We start from the raw sequence: 26,958 nt of genomic DNA, 5'->3' as shown, positions 1-26,958 counted from the left end.
CAAATGCTTAAGTTGTATAAAAGAAAAATATAATAAACTAAGATATTGTATGGGCATACATAATAGGTACGTTAACCATGTATAATATACCTTATCACTTCTATCATTATGTACTGTGTGTGACTAAATCTCTAAATAGTATAAAACAAAGTCACTATCTGTTTGTGCGCTTAGTTCTTCTAAACTACGCAACGGATTTTGATAGGGTTTTCACTGGTTCTATGATAACTCCTCAAAATGACAATTCAACACACAGTGATGAAACAAAAACTAGGTTAAATAGTTACATAATATGTAACCTAACCCAACCTAGTTTTTGTTTCGTCACTTTTCATAACTTTATAGCACTGTTTATAGGTGTGTTGAATTGTCATTTTGATGAGTTATCCGGTCACCGTTTTTCACTAACATTTAGAGAACCGGGAAACTACGGGTACGTATACATTTGCGAACCGAAACGCGAACCGTACTACGAATTACGGGAAAGGAACGAATCAACTGCAAGCGGCGTTTCGTGACATTTGCGGTTTCTTTCCCATAAGTTGAGGTTCAGTTTGGCAATTGGGCTCGCGGATGTATACGTAGCATTAGTAATTTCGCCTGAGTTGAGAACGTTTCCTAATCTTAATTGTTTATGTTTGAGTTTTGGATCTCGGCGGATATACATATATGTAAGTTAGCATCGCAGGCGAATTTTGTAGGCTTCATCGAGCCCTCGCATACACAATTTCTACCGATTTCGTTAACTCTTTAAGTTTTTAACTTTAAAAAAAACGTTATATTTTAAGATTATATGAAATTCCCTCGATAGAAAAAAAATCGCAAAGTAAGCTCCGAAAATTATTAAAAATACGCTTTGTTCTGTAATTTAATATGTTATAGGCATGTAAAAATTCACAGTGTATCTTTAAATGCATCTAAAGCATTTGTCGAGAGGTTTTTGCTCTATTTCAAATGAGTCGCGTTTTATTAAATATTTACGCTAATTATCGTTTTTTTATATTAGCGCGCTCCCTCTAACATTCGTATTTACATATCTCCCTTTCAAACCATCTTTGAACGCTTACTACGGGGCCTTAAGGATTTGAAGAATGCACCGTCCCCATCCAACCTTTTTTTGTTGCTTATTTCAGATTAACACATTTTTATGCCTATTCTACGCTGTCTGTGTATGTACCAAAATTTCTATCAACCTTATTGTTTGTGTGGAAAGATAAAATCTGTGGAATTTATGAATAGGAAAACAAAAATAGCGCATTCCATAGAATTCAAAAGAATATTATTTATTGGAATAATGGATACTGAAGAATTTTTATCGTCAAGATTCCAATAATAATATAAACGTTTGTTTTTCGTTATAGTAATTTGCAAAGCGCGTATAATCACTTTTGATTTTTTTCAAGACACGAGACGAAATTGCTTACAAGTTACTTACAATCTAGGTAATTTCTGAATGACAACATCTCCAAACAAATCATATAATTGCTTAAATGATGAAATAAAACATATCACTTTTATTGTGAAGACTAGAGACAACTAAGACTTTAAAGCAGAAAATCTGTTGGCGTCATTTCTAAAGCAGTAAAACTCTCAAACCGGAGCTCCGGCATAATACAATTTGCAAATGTTTTTCTGTCTGGATTTTATAAGCCGATAAAACGTACTTTCAGCCCGTTAAGGCGAAGCTTAATGCCAAATCACTATTTTGATTAATCTTTATAACGAATTGGTGTACATTATAAATACCAAAAAATATGCTTTAGATAAATTGGAGGTTTTTCTAACGTTTCGCTTGAGTAGAATACAAATAAAATAATAAATTACTCAATAAAAATATAAATGAAAACTACTAAAACAAATATTTTTTCAATAGAAATGTATGAACGCGTAAAGGAAACAATTTTTTTAAAAAAATACAGTATTATAGCTAAGATTATTTGTGACAGTTTCACTTGATTAACTTTTTTGCTTTCTTACAAAATAAATAAAAAACAGTTTTGTGCTTGAAATCGAACGATTCTAGACTCCATTTGTCGAGCGATTTTAATGCCTATTACCTACAATATAAGGTATACCAAGAATATACACATTTTTGGTTTGAAGCTTCCTCTTAAGCGAATTCTATCGTCCGCTATTATAGAGCTTTAAAATAAAAATTTGACTCTCGAAAGATGAAACAAGTTATTTTTTTATGAATACCAACTGTCCAGAGCCGGTGGGGCTGTGGCAATGTCGGCAACCCCAATTGGGGTAAGTCGTAAGGCCGAAGGGAGTGAGGAAGGAAAATGAAGGTTCATAAGTTTTTTTTTTTATTTAATGGCAATATAAAATAAAGTAAAAAAGATACAATATTAAGTAAAATAAAAATATAAAGTGATGTAGTTTGTTCTCAGTCCTCCTTACTAGGTATTCCTGTTCCGATGTGGACTGTAGGTTGTTGTATTTGTGTTGATCATGATTTCCTCATCTTCTAATTTGTTGGTTCCCACAAAATATAAAATAAATTAAGCAAAAAGTATTTGTTTGTTGTCTGTAGGTTGCGTTGGGGTTACTTCATAAATTTAATGATTTCCTCATCTTCATGTTTAGGTAGCCATAATTTGATGTCTTTTTTAAACTTTTCTATATCCATGGTGTTTTTAAATTCAATAAAAAGGGCATTATAAAATTTTATAGCATGGAAATAGTGGTTTTTCTAGCCGAAAGATGTATTTAATTTTGGAATGTTTAGTAGATTTGAGGCTTTCGTCCTTGTAGTGTAGGTGTGTTGTTCAGCAAGGTACTCATATTTTTCTTTAAAATTGAGTAGTGCATGTTTTGAGTGCAGTTTTTTTTTTAGTACAGTACTACCTGACTATTCAGATCTAGTCACCAAACACGGCTCAAGTTTTTTTAAGCAGCGTTTCGATCCTGAAGTAGGTATTTCTAGAGGGGTATGCAGATAGTATCTTTCCTATTTATTAATGTGATGATAGCAGATGAAAAGCTTAGTGAATTGTTTTCAGACAAATTGATTAAAACCCTTGTATGGTGTAATTCGGCGAATTTGATTATTAATTTCCCTAACAACTGATAAATAATTAGTATTCGACAACCCTTATCCCGGGAGGGTATTCTTTAATCCGAGTGACGTAGTAAGACATCTGTTATCCCGGCTCTAAATAATGTAGTGCTTCATTAATCTGTTGTGAGATAATGATTAATGATTCCAAACTCCTCCCGCATTGTTTCAAATAATACAACGCTTCTCAGGAGAAATTTAGATACCTACCTATGTTCAGTGGCGGCCAGCTAATATGTGCTCCCGAGCGCCGAACAACCAACAAGATTTCCGACATGGCTAATCACAATACGAAACTCGGTTCGTTTATAATATCTCATTCAAAAGGTACCTACTTATTAGGCGCGCTTAACTTGCAGACCGACTTTGACTTGTACCTATGTTCGTAGCAGTTCGTTTTCGATTGCGATCCAAAATTTAACTGCTTTGTCGCATATTCTGTGGAACAGTCGAAAGCGTGGGTACATACCAGTTCATACTATTCTTTGCAAATAATACCATATCAAGAACGGCGTTCGGGGTTTTACCACCACATCAGAAGGAACGGTTTATTCAGTAGAAAGTTAAACTAAAACGCGTATGTTTTATATTATTGTCGATACCGTGGTTTCAATTTACCATCTGCTATTTTTCAGCGAATGTTCCGCTTCTTCGATACAAGCATACATGATAAAACTTGTCATTAAGAGATGAGTGATGGTCAGATTACTCATTATCAGTTTAGTCAGTACTCGCCGTTGCCGGGTACGGGCATTATCTGTTGAATTTAAAACTTTTCTTACTCTGCGAAAGTTTTGATGTTTAATTGCAGGTTATATCGTTCTTGTGTATCAATTATTAATAAGGCATATCAATTGCAGGTTATACTAATTTATGATTACTTTTGTGTTTGTTCAAAGTATAAATTAAGAATGAGTTTGAATGTGGAATACATTAAAAACAATAGGTCGAGTTTTGAAAACAAAGTGATAATAAAAAATGCCGTTCCACCCAAAACCTGAACTCATAATAAAACAAGAGTGAAAATCTGGATTGAAGAAGTTTACTCGATCATTTAACAAAACATTGTATAACAAAGCTTCGTAGCTCTGTGCATGTGATCAATTCAATAGTTTATTTTGTTTTCCGTGTTTAATTTACGATGTTGATTCAGTTTGGACAATCAGCGGTGTTACTGATGTAACTCACCTTTCTGAAAAAATCAAAAAACATAATTCTTGTCATTTACATTTACAAAAAGTTTTGAGCTTAAAGGTTTTAGGAAAAGTTGACATCAGAATGCAATTGGATTCAGGCTACCGTGCCTAAGTTAAACACCATAATGAGCTATTTAATAAAAATCGATACAGGTCAAATTTCCCAGAACATGATTTAAATGTGACGCTTATGACTTATGACTTCCTAAATAAAGATCAGTAAAAGGTAAACTCTGTGCAATTTACGCCCGCGACGATTTTTCAAAAGCTAACGGCGCTTTATCAATTTTACAACTTTTTTTATAGTATCTACTTGTTTATTAGAAGACTTTCCCGAGACTGTGAAATTACTAAAACTTTTGTGCACCATTCATGACCTTTGGAATGACCTCAGTTGAAAGCTAAAGATGTTTCTCAACGTAAAAAGAATAAAATCTTTTTTAAACACGTTGAGCCAGGACAGACTGAACGCACTATCAGTGTTGCATTGATAGAGGTCTTCGCTAAACAAAAGGAGCAGAGAATAGAACTTCTTTATAAATAGGTATCTATCTACCTTTATTTAATTTATTTTATGACTTAATGTTGTAATCCGGTGAACCCCCACATATTTTGACCACCGGCCGCCACTGCCTATGTTATGATATTCACAAATCATTTTGCCTTAGCCTTCTTATTTCATCTCGTGATCTTTTAAGGGCCGCCAAAGAGGAAAAAAAAAGCAAAATAACAGGAGATCCCGAGGAAAATAATTTCCCTCAGGCCCTATGTCATATTTGAGGATGCTGTGTGGATGGTTTTTTTGAGGAGAGGAAGGAGTGAACATGGGTCTTGAAGAGACGCCGGAAGCATCAATAAGCTTCAAATTAGTCCACAAATCGTTCCACAGCCGAGCTGTTGAACTTAAGAACGAGTCGTAGAAACGACCCGTTCTCATGTGACAAATCAATGTTCCCGACCAGTGCCAAAGGGTTCAATGAAGCTAGTTCTTCCATTGAAATATCGGTTGAACAAGGACAGCATTCCCGCCTGACGACTGTGCTCTAAAGATTGTTCAGATAGTGGAATCTAACAAAAAGAGTCGAGGGTTTTTCCCCAAGTATTTTGGGGGCTCCAGACCAGAGGTGGCTGCCAAATTCCACAGTGGGGCGCACTGGCGATTTGTACAGTAATAAAAACTTTTATATAACCTTGGTGACAGATTACCTTACATTATTAACCCTTAAATGCATGATTTATTAATTTTTCTGGAAAAAAAAATATTTTGTAGATATTTATATGCGTATGCAAGGAAATATAAAGAATTTTTTTTTTTGTAATTTTTTAATGATATTTGATGAAATAAAATTTTTTGCAGATTTACAACACCATGTATTTAATAAAAAATAATATGACCAATTTACGTATGAAAAAAAAAATTAAAAAAAAAGTGTACCGGAAAAATACGAGTTATTACATATAAGTACATATTGTATCTAAGAAAATAACCTAAGAAAATCAAAATAATAACAGCAAAACTAAACTGTAATTCTAACCTCCAACCAATTTTAGAGAATCTTCACTTTGTTAAAGAAAAAGTGACATTTGACATTCGCGAAAGAAAAAAAAAGGTGATGCCACTCGATAAAATATATTACCGCGAACTTGATAATTCTAAAACGGCATGCATTAAGTATACACCAAAGAGTTAAAGGTGGTTTGAACGATATGTTGCAGTTTTGCAACAATATGCATTTAAGGGTTAAGAAATGCGTTTAGCTGTGTAGTAACCGGGTCTGAACATAATAATCGTGTACTTCTTAACCTTCCGCTTGACATCTCTTTCCCCTCCGAAAGTACCGGAGCTATGTATAAGATGTTTAAAAGGATAACATCCAGAAATTGGCCGGTTGTAAAGTTACGCGATGTTGCGTCGTTTGTTTTTAGATTATTGACTTCTAAAATTATAACACTAGAATTCTTATGACGCGAGGATGCGTTGTATTTAATTAACTTGTTTCACGGCTCTATGTACGGACAATGGACATGCATACCTTGCTCATACGTCACAGTGGCGCCTAGATTATAAATCTTGACACACGTAACTTTGCAGGAAGCCGAAAGATGAACTAACGAGCGATGGATCCAAATATATCCAGTGGTAACAAATTTATCTGTATCAATCTGTGAAAGCTGTTCATTTCAGTCGTACTTTGGAATTATTATATTGAAATTTAGGTAGGGTCATTATATTTTTTTTAATCCGCGTTATCTAACTAAAGTAGTATCTCCCGCGACTAAAAAGTGCCATTGACCAGGGTATCGATTCTCCAATCCGAGTGGTTCGACCCACTCGCTGTTCGAGTGGAATGACGTTTGGCGTATTAAGTATGTAACCTTCGGGGAAACTCAAGAATAAAAACCTCGACCGATGTATGTACTTTCTACGGCGATTGCGAGCGGCCTGGATTGGAGAATCGATACCCTGCACCTTCTTTAAAACTGAATGCGACACATCCCACTAGTCGTTGTTCTTTCGTCTTAGCGCGAGACATTGTCGTCCCAGGCCGACGATGACGTATGAGGCGGGTCGTCATGGCAACGCCTGTACGCCGCCGCTGCAGCAAGGCTGTTGTCACGGCAACCGCGTCCGCACCCCACCGACTGCCATCTCTAACAAACGTGGCACCACGCAAAAACTGCGCAAAACAAGCTCCGCGATAAAACTAATGCTATGACGATTGCATTGACCCTTTTTGCGCAGTACTCATTTTACTTTCACCCCTACTTTACATAGTCCAGATGACCATCGTGATATTAAATTGTGAAACTATGAAAGTAGCAAGGGTCATAAAGATAACAAAGCGCTTTGTAAAAAGGCCTGTGCATGCATAGTCTCTTTTTGCTCGCCGCCCGCTTTACAATAAATCCCGCTAAACTCTGACCTTTTTCTCTCTATACGCTATTCAATTCGCATTGTCCAGTTCCATTTTTCAAGTGCTGTGTCGCTGTGTGTACAAAATACAAATGGCACCCAGCAGCTCAGCAGTTGGCAACACTGAACGGGGAAAAAGCGGGATTTAGCGGAAAAAGCGCCATGTTTATCACCGCGAATTTAAAGATTTCTAACGATAATTGACTCGATATTACTTATTTTTCCAGATAATTTATCTGCTATGAGTTGTTACAACATTTTCTGGGGTCTGTCATTAGTGTAACGCTAAGTTTTTGATGAAAATTTTACGTTTTCTACAACTGCGTCACAATGTGATGACGCGCTCGCCATCACAGATCACAATACGAGTGAAATCGAAATACGTCACGATGACCTAATATAAACATGTAAACAAGTGATTTATTTCTAAATTATTAAACATTTTCGAATTGTGAGCGTGTGCTATTATTTATAAAATTCTATTTATACCTGCATTTCTTGATTTCTGGTATATTTTAGATTACATAGTTTCAAGCTAGATTGTTAGTATTATTGTTTGAAGTATTGTTCTTGTGTTTATGTTTTTGTTTATAAGCGTCCTTGAGGTGATTTTTCACGAAAACGACGCTATACATATAAATTAGCCAAAACTTGTTATTATTATTTATTAATCGTGGATTTAACAGAATCGAATAAACAATGTATTTATTATAAACACTGGAAAAATGTTATCAAATAATGTAAACTATAATTGGATGGGTGGGATACTCGATTATTTGGTACTTTCAAACTTTGTAATAAACAATAACATAATAAAAATATGTACAACTATGTTGCTATTTTTTTAATCCAAACTGTATATTTATATAAATCTATAATAATTACTTTATTCCAAAATGTGGGGAGATTAGTGTAATTTATTTTGTAGGTTAAATACATGCCTACTGAATATTGTTTCCCCTTTCTTAGAGTACTGGATGTAAATATACCCTTTCTTAGTTTACTGGATGGATATAAAAATATTTAATAATATTTTTGTTGGAAGCTGAAGAATGAAACATACAAAGAAAATTTATTGAATAGAATCGTGAATAAATAGAAATTTAAATGGAATTTTTAATTGTCTTTATGCACCCAGTATCTCTGGGCATTTACGGGGTAAGAGGGGACTACGGCCGGGTGTTCAAAACTAGTTCGAAAAACTTTCGACACTATCGGGTGCACAAATAATACATTTGGTAATTATTTACCTAACTGCCGCACTTTTAGGCGTAATTTTTTTATTATAAAAAATTAATACAATAAACATTTAATTACATGCACAAAAAAGGTTATTAGGTTCTTAGTTTGGGTAAATTAAGTCATTTATTTATATTGAAAAAAAACTTTCCCAAATATCACTCCATTATAAAAAAAATCCAAAATGACTTTTTTAACTTTTGATAGAACTTTAATGCATCTTTTAACATCTCTCCAAATGTAATTAATTATTTCTTGTAGTAATTATGTTGAAACGAAGTGTAAATTCCCTATATTGTGCTTATTAAAAACGGTTAGGTTAATATTTACCATACATTCAAATGTGTCCTCTTTATGATTTGCCTGTACCTATGTATATATTTCTGATAATTTTAAATTTTTGGTAATCTTGAATTTGAACAGGTAGCTACTTACATATTTTATCAATATTAATGGTACTTTCACCTTAATATATGTTTATCTAATATCTGGAACAATTTTGAAAATGTTAGGTTAGGTTTTGAAAATGGTAAAAACCCAATTTTAGCTTTCTTTTTATCTATGATATTAACAATGTTTATTTGTTATTTTTCCAGAAGTGAACACAATGGCCCCAGAGCGTCAAATCGTGGCGCCCGGCCGAGCACATGCCCCCAGAGAGCTTCCGCGCTCGCATCAGGTAAGCCAACTTGCTTCAGCCCCTTACGCATTGTAGTTATTATTCATTATTTTCACACCTGCCAAGCCCCAATGCTTGTTTTAATTTTAAATTATATCTTGTTCTACCAGTATTTTAATGGAAGATCATTCGAGGTACTGATGATATTGATGCCTTTGACACCGGTGTACGGAGGAAACACTCATTTATACACAGCCAACATTTGTCACACGAGATGAGTCGCTTCAACATCCCGGCCTGTGTTCCCTTCCTCCTACAACATGGGTATCTTCTAGATTCAGGTTTTCTTTCCTTCCTTTCCTCAAAAAGACCCTCTACATGGCATCCTCAAATACGACATGAGGGAAATAATTTCCTCTAGTGCCTCCTGTGAAAAATTCGTGGATATTCTGCAAAAAAGCAAAAAAATGTGATTTGACTTAAGGCGATGCACTACGTCGTGTAATATTTTGAATCGAGCCACTATCAATAACACACCTTACGTAGATGTCGATAAGGCTTAAATTCCCGCTTCACACCATCCACCTGTTATGATTTATGCAAGAAAGAAACATGGTCAAAAAGTGTCTTTTATTTTATTTTTATTTTATAGATAACTTAATTTGCCACATTATACAATAAAACCATGCCTTTTATTTTATTTTGTGGATGTTCAGGCACAAATATTAAAATGTTTTTCGGTCTTTAATGTAATGTATTTAAGGCGATGCACTACGTCGTGTAATATTTTGAATCGAGCCGCCATCAATAACACTCCTTACGTAGACGGCGATAAGGCTTAAATTCCCGCTTAACACCATCCAGCTGTTTTGATTTAGGCAAGAAAAAAAAAGGAAAAAAAGTGACTTTTATTTTATTTTGTGGATGTTCAGGCATAAATATTTAAATGTTTTCCGATCATTTTATAAATAACTTAATTTGACACATTACACAATAAAACCATAACCAAAAATGGGTTCGTAAGTAGGAGATTTTGAACTTTAAAGCAGTTTTCATAGGCCTTATAAATTATTTTTTTCTGGGCTTATAAAAAGACTTATGTAAAAAATACTCGATTATTTCAAAGGCCAGGATGTATTCTACTCGCAGTATTTAATTAAAGTATCTGAAACATTTCTAGGCGACCAAATTTTCAAACCAAAAACACATGATTTTAAATTACTACGTAGTGCATCGCCTTAATTGTGCAGTAATATTGTTTTGTTGCCTCTCTTTAGTCGACAAAAACACACTGTCATATCTATAATACTTTTCGAGTTATTATCTGAAATAAGTTAATAATGCATAAATCTTTTTAGTGAATGAGCACGGCTATATTATACTGTGTAAACCATTAATAAACCATTCACTAGATCGATATCTTCGGGCTTTTTGTATGAGAAAAATTAGTCCTCTATTTAACCATAGATTTGCCAATATATAGACAGTACAATTTTCATTCGGAGCCTACTTATTATACTAAAAAATTAAAATGTTTGAAATGTATAAATATTTCCTCACGACAGGATCGAACCACTCGTCCTTTTGCTTCTGATCGAGAAATGAGAGTTACAAATTGACGGACATCTCGCTAATATTGGATAAACATGATATTAAAAATAGCTAGAAAACATAATGAAAATAATTTGTTGGCAGTTGACAAGAGGTTGATAGGTCAAATGATCTCCCTCAACCAGTGTCTCCCGATACGAGCCCTCACGCAGTAAGTGGGGAGATCCATCCGCCACCAAGACCTAGAAAAACTTAACCCATGAAACCGGGCACCCCTGCCAAGTCACTAGAGGTGTAGGTTATCATATCCACCTCCCAAATGAGACAGAGGTCTTGGTTACCCATACCCGTCTCCCAAATGTGAATTACATATTATTTAAAAAGATGTTATTCAAATAAATGTTACCCCACAAAACTATTTTTTCTTCTGTGCTTGCTATAATTTATCAGCAAAAAAGCATTGTCATGCAATACTGTTCTATTTTTGAAAAAAAAGTAAGAAAAATTGTGTTTTTTTGGATAAAACATGCGGGCATCAGTGGACAATAAAACAATCTATTATTCACTATAATGACTTTAATTCATTTAAAAAAAGTTGATGTTACTCAAACTTTCTAATTCGATTCTTTCTAATTGCTTTTCACCCACGAGTTAATATTTTTTATTGTGCAATATTATCTTCTCAGAATAGCAGTTTGTACCTGCTTATATTATAATCTACTATAAATAGGTTGTAAGCAGGAGCTTAGTTCATCAATGTTACATGTAAAACAACAGTAAATAAATATATTATTATTTAATGAGAAGGTAGCATTCTGCTGATTTCACAGTAAGTTTAACAGTAACTGATTTTTTTTAAATTTCTTCTCTCCAAATAAGAATCCAACCGAGCTTTGGAACTTTGGGGAACTGCGGCATATATTACTATATTATTATTATAAATGTTCAAATAAAACTAAATGTTTGTTTGCAGTCCGACGTGGGTGGCTGGCCGCTGCCGGCACGTGTGGTGCGGCAGATCCAGCGCGAGGTGGCACGCGCGGGACGCTCACTGCAGCGCCTGGAGGTGCGCGGGGCCGTCATCGATAACTTCGACGCGCTCGGGCCCCCCTCGCCCCCCAGCCCCGGCAGCTGTAGGACCCCCGACTTCTTCACCAGGTAACTTATATTATCATCCATTGCAGATTTAAAACTTTTCAATATTGCCGGGTTTCGATCGCACGGCCAAAACCATGATTTATTCACCAGGTAACATTATAATGGTTCAATGATAAAAGAAAATATGATGAAACTAAAAATGACAAGACAGAACATGAAAAAGCATAAAACTGAAAAAAAAATATCTTAACCGAGAGGACAGACCGCTAAACAAATCTGTCTTAGCATACCCTCATTCACATTCATACATTGTCTCGTACATACTCTTCTGTTGTTCTATCTCTTAACATGACACTAAAAAACCATTTAATTCACTTGACAGTGCCATGTCTTCCTAATCCAACCTAACCTAACCTAACATTATTTTTGTTCTGTATAGAATTTTTATTAATAAATTATAATATGACAGAAATAAATGTTTTATTTATTGTTGTTCTGTTTTATAAACATTTGGTGTGGTTAAAATATATTGGCGATATCTGCATATATATAAATGCTATTGACTTTCCGACTACATATGCAATCTAGGTCAATGGGTATCTAAATGACTCAATCATAATATGAATGTTATGTACATTCAAATAGAATATTAGATCGATGCTGTACAATATAGTACTGTCAAATGGGGTGACTGTCAATTTTCAACTTTGAAATGAATTAACTTTTTATAAAATTATATTTATTGCATGTGTTTAAAACATAGTGTACAAATTTTTTTTTTTTTTTTTCGGAGTGTGGAGACCTCTTTATATACCATTTTTTATAATCTTATTATGTCGCTTCGCAAATCCAAACAATGTAAAAAATAGTGACTTTGAATATACAAGTAGTTGTATATAAATCTTTACAATATAAATGGTACAAAATTATTATAATCATTGAGGATTAAGAAATGTAACATTTTTTCTCTGTTTGAAGTATCAGTATGCAACCATTGATATGTTTTAATATAACTAGAAACCATAGACATTCAAATTGATAGAGCTAACCAAATCGCACGGAGAGAGGAGGCGGCATGACTGTCTCCCTTTCTGTGATTTCCGTTAATAAATTAATAAATGAACGAATCAGTATGCAGGCGACTCGCATTGTAATAATCACTATTTAGTCCTCGAAAATAAAATCTGCTTACCAATTACTAGTCCTTTTTACAATGACGCACAAATTGCTGGTTGTGCAAAAAATTTAACTACAAATGTCAAAATCTGGTAAACAAAAGTTCGGGCTTGTTTCCAAAATTGAATATTTTTTAATATGTTAAACACTTTTACAAATATGTTATAATTTACCCACCTCACTCATTTTACACCACGCGGTTCGGTTAAAAACAGACTTTCAGGTCCTGCACAAATAAGTTCCACAGTGGACTGTGTTGAAAACCATTGCCTTACTTTAGCGAACTTTACTTTTCTGCACAGGGTCTGGTTATTTCAATGTGTGCTCTTCGGCGGTCAGCTAACGACTGATGTCGTAGTTTATTCAAAGCACTTTCGAACCCTTCTGGTGCCAAAAATATGGTCACGTTCTCTGCCTCCAGCTCGTCGAAATGATTCCCAGATTTTATGTGAGGGCAAGTCTATGCTGGAAACCAACTATGTAATTCAAAAACACATAATTAAAGTCATATATAACAAAAATAAAACATTCTCGACCGACCTATTATACAAAGAATCTAAATTATTTAACATTTGTAAATTATTTATATTACAAACTATGAAATATTTATTTAAAAACAAAAATAATTTCAAAATAAATGAAAACAGAATGAGCAAAAGAACAAATAATATATTTTACACCCCCCAAACAAATACTAAATTAATGCAGACACATAGCAGTTTCATTGGTCCTCGTACATTTAACCCTCTACCACTACAAACTCAAATGATAAATAAAACAATAGAATATGTTAAGGAGGTAAAATTATGGCTGAATGACGCAGATATTGAAACGCTTTTTATATAAATTTATTGATCCTTTTTACAACTCACTTGCTAAAACTTTATAAACTATTGTACATAATGTTTTCTCTTTACTTTTATAATAACTATAAACAAACAAAAAAAAAACTTTTTCTACTTATATATATTATACTTAGGTACTTGAAATATAGTAATGGTTTTATATTACCCACACTCAGGCAGTGCCTTAGTGGGTTTTCATTTCTTGTGTATACAATTTGGTAATATATATTATGTTATTATTTACTGTCTATTAATATGTATAATATATGTAAAGAAATGAAAATAAATAAGGTAAAAAAAAAATTGTCACACGTTTTTGAAGCGTCATTGTATCCAGGTTTCACAAAAAAAAAGTTATTGTGATGATCAAGGTTGCCCCACGATTCACCCATATATACCAACAATAGCTGACTTGAGGTGTTTTGTGTTCCAGTGGTGAGGTCTACCACGAGGAGGGGATGGACTCGGAGAGGAAGGTGAAGACAGAAGAAGACGGCCAGGGAGAGGACAACGACCTCACCAGCCTCACCTGGTTGCAGGACAGAAACCTACTTAGGAGTAAGTCAAATAACTTATTCTATGGGAAGTTGGCTATCGTCAACAGTTAACTGACTTCATGCAGGCGAAAACAAGAGTCCAATTCGTGAAAATGGAGTTTGTTTTAAACGGATATATCTTTGAAAATAATACATATATTTTTTTTAAAAATTACGTTGTACTCACCACACTCCAAATATAAAATTATTTTCCGAAATTAAAGCCTACATTTGTAATGCGACTCCATAAACTGAAGTTAGTGTTGGGCCATTTAGTGATGTTTTATTTGTAAAAAAATGTAAGTCTTTTATAAAAAAAAAAATTAAAATTTTCGCACAAATCGTTACAAAAAAAAAACTAAAACTTCTGCATTTCCTGTGCGTTAAATGTAAGGATCCTGTTCTATGGGCTTAAATATAGTTTACTTTTGGTAAAATATTCTTCGACACAAAATTCAACAATTTGAAGATAGCAAAGACTTGGTTCACATTTTGAAATACATATTATTGTTTAAATTTCGATGTTTTATTTTATATATGCATAGTAGGTTGGACAAGATTTTATATATGCATATGTAATAAGTTGGGCAAGATTTTAAATATGTATAGCAAGTTGGGCAAGATTTTATATATGCATAGTAAGTTGGACAAGATTTTATATATGCATATGTAATAAGTTGGGCAAGATTATATATATGCATAGTAAGTTGGACAAGATTTTATATATGCATATGTAATAAGTTGGGCAAGATTTTATATATGCATAGTAAGTTGGACAAGATTTTATATATGCATATGTAATAAGTTGGGCAAGATTTTATATATGCATAGTAAGTTGGACAAGATTTTATATATGCATATGTAATAAGTTGGGCAAGATTTTATATATGCATAGTAAGTTGGACAAGATTTTATATATGCATATGTAATAAGTTGGGCAAGATTTTATATATGCATAGTAAGTTGGACAAGATTTTATATATGCATATGTAATAAGTTGGGCAAGATTTTATATATGCATAGTAAGTTGGACAAGATTTTATATATGCATATGTAATAAGTTGGGCAAGATTTTATATATGCATAGTAAGTTGGACAAGATTTTATATATGCATATGTAATAAGTTGGGCAAGATTTTATATATGCATAGTAAGTTGGACAAGATTTTATATATGCATATGTAATAAGTTGGGCAAGATTTTATATATGCATAGTAAGTTGGACAAGATTTTATATATGCATATGTAATAAGTTGGGCAAGATTTTATATATGCATAGTAAGTTGGACAAGATTTACCGTTATCTCACAATCATTAAAATTGAATTATTTTTGGCCTATATTTTAAAACGCAAATAAACAAAGTAGCGTATATCCATTATAGATATTTGCTACGCCTATTAACTTAAAAACATAGAATTATTATTCAATATTTTGGCCTCAGATCCAAATTTAAGCTTAGTATGAAAGCGCCACGCCGCCGTTCCTCTTGCATTCTTCCCTTGCACCATTCACATCAATCTTTCCCATTATCTGATGGGTATTCTTGTATTTGTCATTCCTTATGATGTAACCAAGTTATGAAGTTTTCTCCTTTTTAAATTTCATGAGTTATATATAACCTTAAATAATTTAGGGAATGTTTCATTATTGTTAAAAACATTACATGGAATATTCCACGAGAGGAACATTAGTGACATCTTTTGTTCTGTCGAAGCTTGATCAAGCTAGCGACTAAACGTTTTAACTGATTGTGAGAAGTTCAAAATAAACAAATTTGGGTATCTATTGTTCAAGGACATTAGCGGTGCTACCCAAATTTGAGTAGCTTTCGCTCAAATAGTTATGCTGTTTTTATCAAAACATTACATTATTTTAATTTGATTAGACTTTCTAATCCTTTTCTGCTTTATTCTAATCAATTTTAATTTATTCTAGGTATTAACTTCAGCAAAACGGAAAATGACGAACTCAGGCCTATTTCAGCACAGGTAACCCTATTTTTCATTTTGTTTATGTTTATTAAAGTAAATTTTTTGAAAGCTCCAATTTGCAACATTCTATAAATATAAAATGGTTTTTGCTGACCTGTCTTCCCGTAAAACAATTTAGAATATTAGATCGCATAATCTAGTAGCTATGTTTCACCTTGATAAGAAGCTTCAGATATCTGGGAAGCTTGGTTAACTTTATAAAAGGAACTTGACTTTGATTTGACCTACTGTAAAGGAAATTAGGTAGCACAATGTAATAATAATATCTGTTTTACAGAGTGTGAAGTCTGAACCCTCCCCCACGTCTGACTACCAGGAGGAGTCAGCGACCTGGGAGCCTGCCGACTCCAGCGGCAGCTCCCCACCCCCGGCCTCGCCCCCGCACACCCCGCTCACCCCCCCACAGTCCGCACACACCCCCAGCTACCACCCCAAGGCCAACGGGTCGGCCTCCAAGTTGAAGCACCCCCACAACGTGGCCTACAACCCGCTGGTGCACACACAAAACAAGCCCCCCTATTCCTTCAGCTGCCTCATCTTCATGGCCATCGAGGACAGCGCCCACAAGGCACTGCCTGTCAAGGAGATCTACGCGTGGATCGTGCAGCACTTCCCCTACTTCCGCAGCGCCCCCGCCGGATGGAAAAACAGCGTCCGACACAACCTCTCCCTCAACAAGTGCTTCCAGAAGGTGGAGAAAGCCCCCGTGAGTATCTGTTACCTGACTCTGCAACAAATTGTAATTGTGTTTGACATTTGGAAGATATATGTTAAAATAATCCTCACTCATATTACAAACATACATTCTACTCTAACTAACAAAGATATACTCCAAATTCCTTTAACTCATGCTACTTTTGGTCAACGTAACCTTAGTATTTAGTACTTCGCCACAACAATTTTCAACATTCTTCCAGATAGCATCAGAAATGTGATTTACAAAAAAAATTTCATTTAATGTAAAAATTTGGATCAAAAGTGATGGTAGGGTTTTTGCCAGTGCACTCGCCCTAATTCGAATTATTTATAGGGGTTAAAAAAATAATTATTACCGATTACAAATTGTAAAATAATTTGTACATTTGTAATCGGCTGCGAAAACTTGATTTACGGGGGAATAAGTCCTATTATTACGAATTTACTGCGAAGAACCTACACAAATTTGAAAGGGCGGCCAAGGACTCGATTTTTGGCTATTTTTTTTTTTTAATTTCGAATTACATGGAATTTTTTTAATTCAGAATTTGATTTTTGATGTCCCGTGGATTTATCGATGAACGATGAACTTGATGAAATGTTTCTCCTTCCAGAGCCTCGGCAAAGGATCCCTGTGGATGGTGGATGACCAGTACAGGAGCAACTTGCTGCAGGCCTTCAGCCGCTCCCCCTTCCACCCCTGCGTGCCACCCGCACAGCCCACCCCCGCCCCCACTCCACAGGACAGGTACCCTATATTAATATTTACTACATACTTGCAACCATAATGGCCACTATGATCCCGGGGTATGGCCATCCAGAGGTTGCGGGTTCAAATCCTGGCATGCCAAGTAAATTTTATTTTATTAATTAGTGTTATTTTACAATTTATTCATTTAAAATAATAAATAGTATATTTGTGACACGTTCTAGAACGGAAAATATTATTAGTATTACCCTGATGTAAGACCACCATTCAGAATTGAAACACCTCTTTAAATGGCTTTATCCGTGTTTTTTGACCAGATCTGAATATTAAGGTACTTCCTGTTTCTTCCCTATTTCTCCCCGTATATTCTCACTGGCTCCGGTCGATTGGGAGCAATCGGGACTCTATTTACATTAAAAACAGAGAATACGGTGTGACACCTCGTAATCACACATCATACACTCTTAAACGAGATAACATCAAACAATTAAGTTGATTAATTTAACGAAGTTCCTAATAAGATGTGTCAGTTCCAGGTTACCGACCGTCACCAATATCCGTGGGCCCAAGGGGGCCCCCAACCCGCAGCTCTTCCCCTTCCTCTCCCGCCGCCTTGCAGCCTCCGAGCCCCCCGAGACACCCACCTCTGATGCCCTCAGGTAAATACACACAGACCACTAGCACGTGTGGGGCCTAGGAGTAGAAAGGTATTATGTAAATTGACAACATCAATTGGGTATAGAATACGCTTCTAGGAGTTCTCTGTTTAATAGGAAATATGTACAGGAAGGGCTTTCTTCCGCAGGGATATGCAATTATCCGATACTCGATGATTGCGCTGAGGTTCCTACACAGCCACACGTTGCTAAACTCGTTGACTTCAGACTTATGTCAGGCATGTTGTGTTTTTTTGAACATTTACACAAATGTTTTCCATCAGCCACGGAAAGCAAAAACACTGCGGCAACGCCACAGGTGACCCACCTTTAGATCTCTCACCTTTATCGCCGTCCCATTTGATCGAAATGAAAATTTTATAACTATGAAGAAATAAAATTAGTATTTGAAATATAAGCTAATAATGGTCAGACTTTGGCATCACAAACCACACATATGAATGTCATTAAAATGTAAGTAAGTAGGCTAAGCTAAGCTCTGTTTGCAGCGGGCACGACAGTTGCGACTCCCTGGATGAGGTGGTGGTGGCTGCCATGGTTCTGGCGTTGAAGCACGGGCCCGGGGTGCTGCCTCCCTCTATTGTGTCCAGCTATGCCAACCAGGACCACACTTACAGCGCTGCTAATGGAAGAGGTACTGTACCGCCACATTATTTATTCCCTTTGCTTTAAACCTTTATTTCATTGGTTATTACTGTTTAGTTGCTAAAGCTCCCATGTCACAAATTCCCACAAAATATATCTGATTTATTTGATAGCTTATATGCACCATCCTATTCCCAATGTTGTGGATATAGAATGATGCATATAAGCTATAAAATAAATAAAATACATAATGGCTAAAATTCACTAAATTAGATATATTTTTCTTGTAAGTCATTGTCTATAATACATATAAATTGGAACTACATGTTTAACGGAATGAAATGACTTTTTTCAGCATCACCAGAAGCCGGCTATGCCAGCGATGAGCAGCGAAAGACAGCCGAAGCCCTCCTACACCTGGCCGGGGTGCACACCACTCCTCAAATACAGCAGGTAAACCATTTCACATCGCCCATTGTCTGCCCCCACAATCTAAACATTCTAGTTATCCCACATTACTCCTAGCCAGTACTAATGCTACGTGGCTTGGATGAACGGATAAACACAGTGTGTAGGTAGAAATTACCTCCATGCTCGAGGGGTAAGGCTCTTGACTAGCAAACCAAGGATCACGGGTTCAAATCCTGGCGTTTACAAGTAAATTTTTTAAAATTAATTTGTGTTATTTCACAATTTATTCATTGAAAATAATATATAGGATATTTACGTCTCACATTCCAGAGTAGAAGATACTTTCAGTACCACCTTGGTGTAAGACTACCATTCACAATAGAAATGTAGCTTGAAATGGCTGTAGCCAGTTTGGTTACCTGATCTGAATAGTCAGGTACTTCCCCACCTTCCTCTTTCCATCTCCTTCCTCTCACCACTACCTTCAGCCTCACATCATACCGCAGTCTTACTGGCCCCAGACGGTTGGGAGCAGTTTGGACTCTAGTGAAGTACTTACATTTTTAAAAAATGCAGGCTTCTGCTGTGCTTAGATGAGATTGGCAGTAATATGGCTAAACGATTGTAGCCTTGATTCATACTCCTAATGGTTCATAGACCATCTTCGTTGTATCCATGTCATTTGCAGTGTTATTATAATCTAATAAATGTTTATATTATAGGCCCCCCACCGGCCACGGCTGCTGCGCATGCCCCCCAAGCGCTGCGCCCCATCCCCCTCCCCCCAGCCCGGGGGCCTCCCGCCCCAGCTGGGGAGCAGCGAGAACAACAACCAACCGGGCCTGCAGGACCACAACCTGCCGCGCGCCCCCAAACGCCCACGTCACCACCACCATCCCCACCCCAACAAACACCATCACCAATAACCACCGACACGAGGCCCCAACCTTTAAACTCCTTCAATTTGTTACAAAGTCTTCAAAATTATGTGTAAAAATCTAATGAAATTGATTACCGATACGTGTTGAGAGTGATGAAGATAGCAAAAGGTAGCAGTCTTGTCAAAGTTCTTAATTTAGTTGGACGGGTACAGTTTCCCTTTTTCCCTGCACGCTAGGTGGTATTTATGGATTGAACTTTTTAACCTGTTTGAGATTAAAGAAATCAATGTTTCTATCGAGGCCTGTAACTTTTTATAATGATTGTTCCCTTTGAAATATGAAACAATTAATAAAATGGTAATCTTTTTATAAAAATAATGTGCAGAGTGGTAAGTTAAACCGGGTTTCTCTACGATTTGGATTATTTGATAGAATATTTTCTGGTTATCTTAGAATTCCGCGATCCGATCTCTTTTAATATCAAACTAACTCTATTCAGATAGTGGTAAGATAGAAACATCCTTCCCAATAATCTTCAGCCTTTTGTCAATTTCTGATTCATAAATATAACACGAGGTGTATGGAAGGAGCGGAGAGAGTAATTTGTATGTAAATGTATTCTTCATAGACTTCAGAGCCTTAAGCCTTAAAAAGGGGAGAGTGTTATAGGGAGACATTGTTTGGAGGAGGAATGAAACGGGCCACTCGTTCCGGACTGGAAACAGGGTCTATTAAAACAATCCAAAATGGATAACGCTGTAGAAACTTGACGGGAGAGTAGTTAGTGATAACGTGGACGGCGCTGGCGGTAGACGAGGGAGGAAGCGCGAGGAACAACCTTTAGCATCAGATCCGCTCGCTTGGTGCTGTTCTGGAAATGATAAGCAATCTTTTATATAGTTTTTATGTATTTATATTGCCAAATGAATGGACGGACGAGATAAATAATATATTAGTGGATTTAGGTGGTACATAACCCCGCTTATGTACGAGGTATTTATTAGGTGGAAACTATTTATTGCCTATTTAATTATTGCATATTTTTCTTATGTAAACTGTTTCTTCCTGCAATAATAATTATTTTGTCGCTTCCAACTGTAGAATATTCTATTTGCAAAGCAACAACAACTTTACAAACTTCTCTTTGGATTGCTATTTTAAAATGTATATTCATGTAAACATTTTAAAATGTATTTATTTGATATTTTGTATGTGCGATAGATATATAATGTTTTTATATCAATGTATTCTTACTATTCCACAATGTTAACATTTTTAAAACTGTATCTTTAATATATATACATACCTTTTTAGACACTTCCTTTCACAATAATCTTTACAAAAAATCTCATTTAAGAGTACCTACCATAATTTAATTATGGTAATGTTGCCACATATAATCTTTTTCATATTTGCGTGTTAATTTCTTTTGTAAAAATGTTATCATGGAGATGGCCACGTACAAGTTGAATTCAAGCTCTGTATGTTTATACCCAGCTAGAATTCTGTTGCAATTTTGGTTGATTGATGTTGGTGTTTGGGTAGTTTTCTATAAGGAGAATATTGCATGATTTATTTTTTTAAATATCTAAGCTTGTTATTTTGATTTCATTAATGATTTTTTTTTTTTTAATTTTATGGTTTTACTTGAACTATTTTTTTTTCCTAGTGCCTCTAGGCATACTTTTTTTTTCTTCTTCCTGGCAGTGATTTTTTCATTGAGTTAATTATTAGTTATTAAATTAGTGACTTTTGCTGCATTGGTTTTATTTAGGATTAGTGTTTTATTTCATCACAAAGAAAACCCCTTTTGGTAGATATCCTCCAAACTTATGGTAAATTAAACTAAGCAAAAAAGAATATATCCTAGTTCCTAGTTGACTATAACTAATTATGAGGGGTTTTTTTTTATTATTTTTATTATATTATATTTGGAATGAATGGCTCTAGTCAGAATGATTGTTCATCACCATTAAACATTGTTAAATTTATATGTAATTTATAAGAACAGTTTAATATACAATCCTCAATTTAAAATTTAAACCAACATAACATAACCCGCTTTTACGCCAGGGAAATTGACTGAATTTCGGGAAATAATTTTTTTTTTTTTTTTTTACTTATATGGAGTGTGAAATTTAATTTTTGATATTCCTTTTTCAATGGCCGCTTATTTGTATAGAATTCTTATAAATAGTAGCTGATTTGAACTTTAGGGTATCTCAATTTTCAATTAAATCTAAATTTACAAAAATAATTAATAAAAATTGACATCTGGTCAATACATTTTGTTTAAGTGATTTCTATACAAATATGCCGCTTGAAGTGTTTTAATTGTATTTTACTGATTTTATATTTAAAGTTGTATGTTTTAAGTTTTAGCTCAAATTGAATAATAATGCGCGGCACTCCTCAAAGGAATTAACATTATAACAAAGCATAATATTACGCCCCATACAAACTGAAGTAGGAATAATAGAATATAAATAATATGTTTTGTGGTTCAATGTGGTGGTGGTGGTTTGGGTTGTCAGTGTAATAACATGTAAATGACTGTCGTAAATCGACCAAGGAAAATACACCAGATATTATATTGTATAAAAGTGATGAAAAAGCAATACTTTATGTAAACAAATACATGTCTTATAGCGGCTGTATTCACAAATATTTATCGTATTTACATTTCAAAGTGTTTCTTGGCACCCTGTATATTTATTATGAATATTATTTATCAGTCAGAAGGTAATACTAAATAGGTTTAATTGTTTTGCTTTAGTACGTGTCCGAGAGCGCTTACAGCTGCATAATATTATTTGAATTGGTAATAAGTAATATTAGTTTAATAATAACGTTGGTATTACGGCTATTGAAATGTAGAGAAGGAAGAGAAGAGATAATGCAACACAACACCATTATGATAATCCTGATAAGTAACTGAATTATTCCTAGGCCTTAGTATAATCTTTATGTTTTCTGATTGTGACTTGATTTGTTTTGTTTCCTGCACGTCCTGACGTTCAGTCGTGAGTGCAAGCCTCGAGATAATAGAGTAGCGTAGGGAGATATCTTATCTCTTTTAGCCAAAGAGTAGCGTTTCCTTGCTTTAAAGGAAACCAACGTACAGACAGACAACTTTTTTTTTGTCATTTGTTTTTGGGGTGTTATGCCGTGTTTCGCTAACTCCGTCTTTAGCCAACGTTTCGGACAGCATTGCAGTGTCCATCATCAGGGCAGATGTGTTATTATTGTTATTACAATAACACATCTGCCCTGATGATGGACACTGCAATGCTGTCCGAAACGTTGGCTAAAGAAGGAGTTAGCGAAACACGGCATAACACCCCAAAAACAAATAACAAAAATACTTTTTGCCGTGAAAATCTTAAATCATATTAGACAGACAACTCTTTCTGCGCAGAGCAGAGGCCTTAAATAACAGTAATGTGCAGTGACTTTTCTTATTTTACATTAAAAAAAAGATTGGTACTTTTTATACACAAATATATTTCCTCCGAGACTAATATTTGGGAAAAAAAAAATGCCATTAAGTTGCCAACTTTTTTTTCGGAAATTTTTAAAGTCATGACAGCTTATAATGAATTTTGAGATTTATATTGAATTGCATTAAAACTGTTTTAATTATTGCCAATATGCTGTGCAAAACATGACAAATTCTCGCAAACCTGTATCATGTTGCAGATTGCTTATATATTATAAAAGATTTGTTGATTTTCATTTAATAATAAGGACAAAGTAAAGAAGATTTGGTTGACAAGTCGCTTCTTTGAAACCGTACCTGAACTTGTCTGGAACATGGTCACACTTAAATAAGTTGTTTCCCAAGTCTCTTCAACTTCAATACCATTTGATTCTTATAATCTTAAGAACATTGTAATAAAAATACTTGTCTTGTTAGTATTAAATAATAATGGACATTTAATGTCAATCACCATTAATGAAATATTTCTATAGAACTAGCTTTCTAAGGTTCATGTGAAGCAGTGTTGACATTTGCCAAAAAATGACTGAATTAATGAGAAAACAATAGGGAAATAAGGATGTCAAAATAAATAGAGGAAACATTAAAATAATGAATATGGGATTAAATAGTAGGGCTACTCTGTACGTTTTAATGGCGGAGACCTAAGGGATGAGGCTCCCGGGGCAAAGTCACATTTCTCGTTACAATCCTTGATAATGATAATTCGTAGGGTGTAAGTTATGGAAACAATCACTAGAATAAAGATTTCAAGCACGTAGGTGCATTTAAGATAAGTGGTAGACGCCAGGATGTAGCTAACTAACTACTAAAGTAGGCTGAGAACTTACTAGGAACCTTTCCCCGTCAAACTTATTCTAATTATATGTACGTCAATTAAATTATTCCTTTTATAACTCGCTCATCTTCAAATCCATGTTACTCAGGCTTCCATATTTTAAAAACTGTTTTCCCATTTATTGATATTATACTTTAATGACGAAGATGGTGCCTAGCCCGTAATACAATGACAAATAATTAGAATGAGATTATTAACCCCAAGAGCCTCTGATATTTTGCAATGTATTTCTCTTAAGCGAACTGTCAAAATGCTGATTGCGTGACAAATATTTTTCAATCGATTTTTTTAACATATTTCAGAAATTTGTTGCGTTTAAAGCTGCTTACCAACGGTTTTTATTGTTTAAACTGTAATTACCACTCAACTTGAAACTTCAAATCATTTCTCACCGTAATACGAAATGAGATTTTCGGAGAAATATCTCCCAAAATTGCTCTTGGGGTTAATAAAAAGATTGTACTTAGCCCGTAATACAACGAGAAATAATTCGAAAGGGATAATTAACCAACCATCAGTGTGTTACTCTGAACTCAAAATCATTAGTTGGTACACCTCACTTATAGAAATACTTATACATTTAGATTTATATAGAATATCGCCATTCTCATGGCTACATAATACTACACAATACACATATTATAATCTGTTACGTCGAGACCATGCAAGTGAATAGTGAACCCCTTTGGAATATTTAACATCCCACCAATCGTACTCCCTTGTATGGTCTCGCCACAATCCACCCTCAGTAGTGTATCCGTATCGTAATGCCAAAGTAATACAATATACATATAACAATAATTATATTTACATTTAAAACTCCCCTGTAATGTTTGATAGTATGTAAGACAAATCTGTCTTCTTCACGTGATTCTAAAGTTAACAGCAATATTGCAGCCTGCTTATGAAGTGATATTAAAATGTTCTCATTTGAGTTTCATAGAAATATGACATATATTTTTGAATGAAATGTAACATTACATAATATATTATACGTGTGTATAAAACATTTTTCGGTTTAAATTGTACACGGCTTCTTCGTTTACTAGATATCAATGATTTTCTTGTATTTTGGATGATTTTACTTCCACTTCTACTGCCAATAATAAATTAATCATTGCATTGTTTGTGGTTATGCATTATTTACATGGGTCAGGGTTCACAATGGAAAAGGACAAATATATATTTTGGGAGTCCCAAGTTTTTCTTTTGCAAACTCAAATTTTAAAACCAATCTTCAAAATTGCATTTGCAGATTTCAACAAACGTTTTTTTAAAACCGTTAAAACTTTTAAGGTCACCAATGCCAATCTGTAGATTTAATCATCTTTTATAGAATCAAACAATTTCACCGACCAAATGAGCGGGAGCAATTTAGTGAAATAATTAGGAAACCTTTCGTTGTGCCGAACATTGTGATTCTAAATCAATGACCCATTGAAACTTCCGTAATATTTTTGAATTCCTCTTATGAATGAGATAATTTAGTGTTTTTCACTTTAGCCTGGGGGGAATCTTAAATAAGTCAATAAAATTGATTGATGGTAATTACACAATTGGTTGAACTTGGATATTTTATTTTTAGAGCAACATCTTGTATGAAGTTACCAAGGCCTGCGAGGTCCTACTCTTAGTGCCAAATGTTGACTATATTATAAATTCTATTTGAGTGAAGGAGATATCATTAGAGTTAACATGTCTTTTGTAGGTTCCACTGTCACGAGCTGTGTCTTCCATCTTGTTCACAATTAATTATTCAATGTATAAGATAAATGCATATAATATATGTTTACGTGTACTATGATTGACTTGGTTTTCTTCCTTGATTTGTTTGTGTTATATAGAGCTAATGTACAACACTATAATACATAGCAATAAATATACTAAGTCTATATAATCTGGCCGGAACGTAAAGCCCGAGAGCCCTAGTGATCCGGCTCTTCCGGTCTCTATCTTGTTATTTGTTATATCGTTATCAGCTTTGGTAAGCGGTCCCCCGCTGACCGCCCCTAGCGTTCTATTTGATTTTAATTTCGTTACCTTTATGATAACAAAAGAATTGTGTCTGTACATATCGAGAATTAATAAATTATTCATTTCAACAAAAATGCTGTTTTTCTGTGTCTCCATTATTATGACTTTACGTCAGTTTCTGCTCATTTAGGTGTGAATATTAGATAGCAGCCATCTGGAATCTTATGCGTACATGCATTAAGCCTAATAAGTACCTATTTACATGAAAAAATTAATTATTTTCCAATTCGTGTTCTATTTTCAATTAATGTTTTGACAGCCCCAAAATAACGTCTTGAGATTTTATTAAAAGATGGGTTCAATCAATAGCAGTTTGATCAGATGTGGTGGGGAGTCACGGTCACGGCTGAAAGAGCGTGTCGCGGAGGTTTGTGGGTACTGCCCACTAAATGTCTTTAGT

The 26,958-nt window shown here is 34.6% G+C and overlaps 1 protein-coding gene across 2 annotated transcripts in view; it reads left to right on the top strand.

Annotated features, from left to right (window-relative positions):
* The window catches only part of LOC149415500 (uncharacterized), a 75,973-nt gene extending 49,348 nt beyond the window's left edge, over positions 1-26,625 (top strand). The window contains exons 1-11 of one of the 2 annotated variants that reach the window (XM_089642682.1): positions 7,257-7,578; positions 9,007-9,089; positions 11,554-11,738; positions 14,133-14,257; positions 16,173-16,225; positions 16,506-16,934; positions 17,539-17,672; positions 18,164-18,292; positions 18,799-18,944; positions 19,251-19,348; positions 20,029-26,625. In XM_089642682.1, the coding sequence (XP_089498808.1) occupies positions 9,018-9,089; positions 11,554-11,738; positions 14,133-14,257; positions 16,173-16,225; positions 16,506-16,934; positions 17,539-17,672; positions 18,164-18,292; positions 18,799-18,944; positions 19,251-19,348; positions 20,029-20,232 (1,575 nt within the window). In that variant the 5' untranslated portion in view covers positions 7,257-7,578; positions 9,007-9,017 and the 3' untranslated portion in view covers positions 20,233-26,625. Of the gene's footprint in view, positions 1-7,256; positions 7,579-9,006; positions 9,090-11,553; positions 11,739-14,132; positions 14,258-16,172; positions 16,226-16,505; positions 16,935-17,538; positions 17,673-18,163; positions 18,293-18,798; positions 18,945-19,250; positions 19,349-20,028 lie in introns of those variants that run through there. The other variant, XM_089642681.1, reaches the window with a different exon arrangement.
* The last annotated feature ends 333 nt before the right edge of the window (positions 26,626-26,958 follow it).

Source organism: Hesperophylax consimilis, chromosome 18, assembly GCF_061612785.1.
Source record: "Hesperophylax consimilis isolate HC1 chromosome 18, BYU_Hcon_1.0, whole genome shotgun sequence".
In the NCBI taxonomy this organism is placed as follows: domain Eukaryota; kingdom Metazoa; phylum Arthropoda; class Insecta; order Trichoptera; family Limnephilidae; genus Hesperophylax; species Hesperophylax consimilis.
The sequence above is the reverse complement of the archived record's forward strand: the minus strand, read 5'-3'. Positions and strand labels throughout refer to the sequence as shown.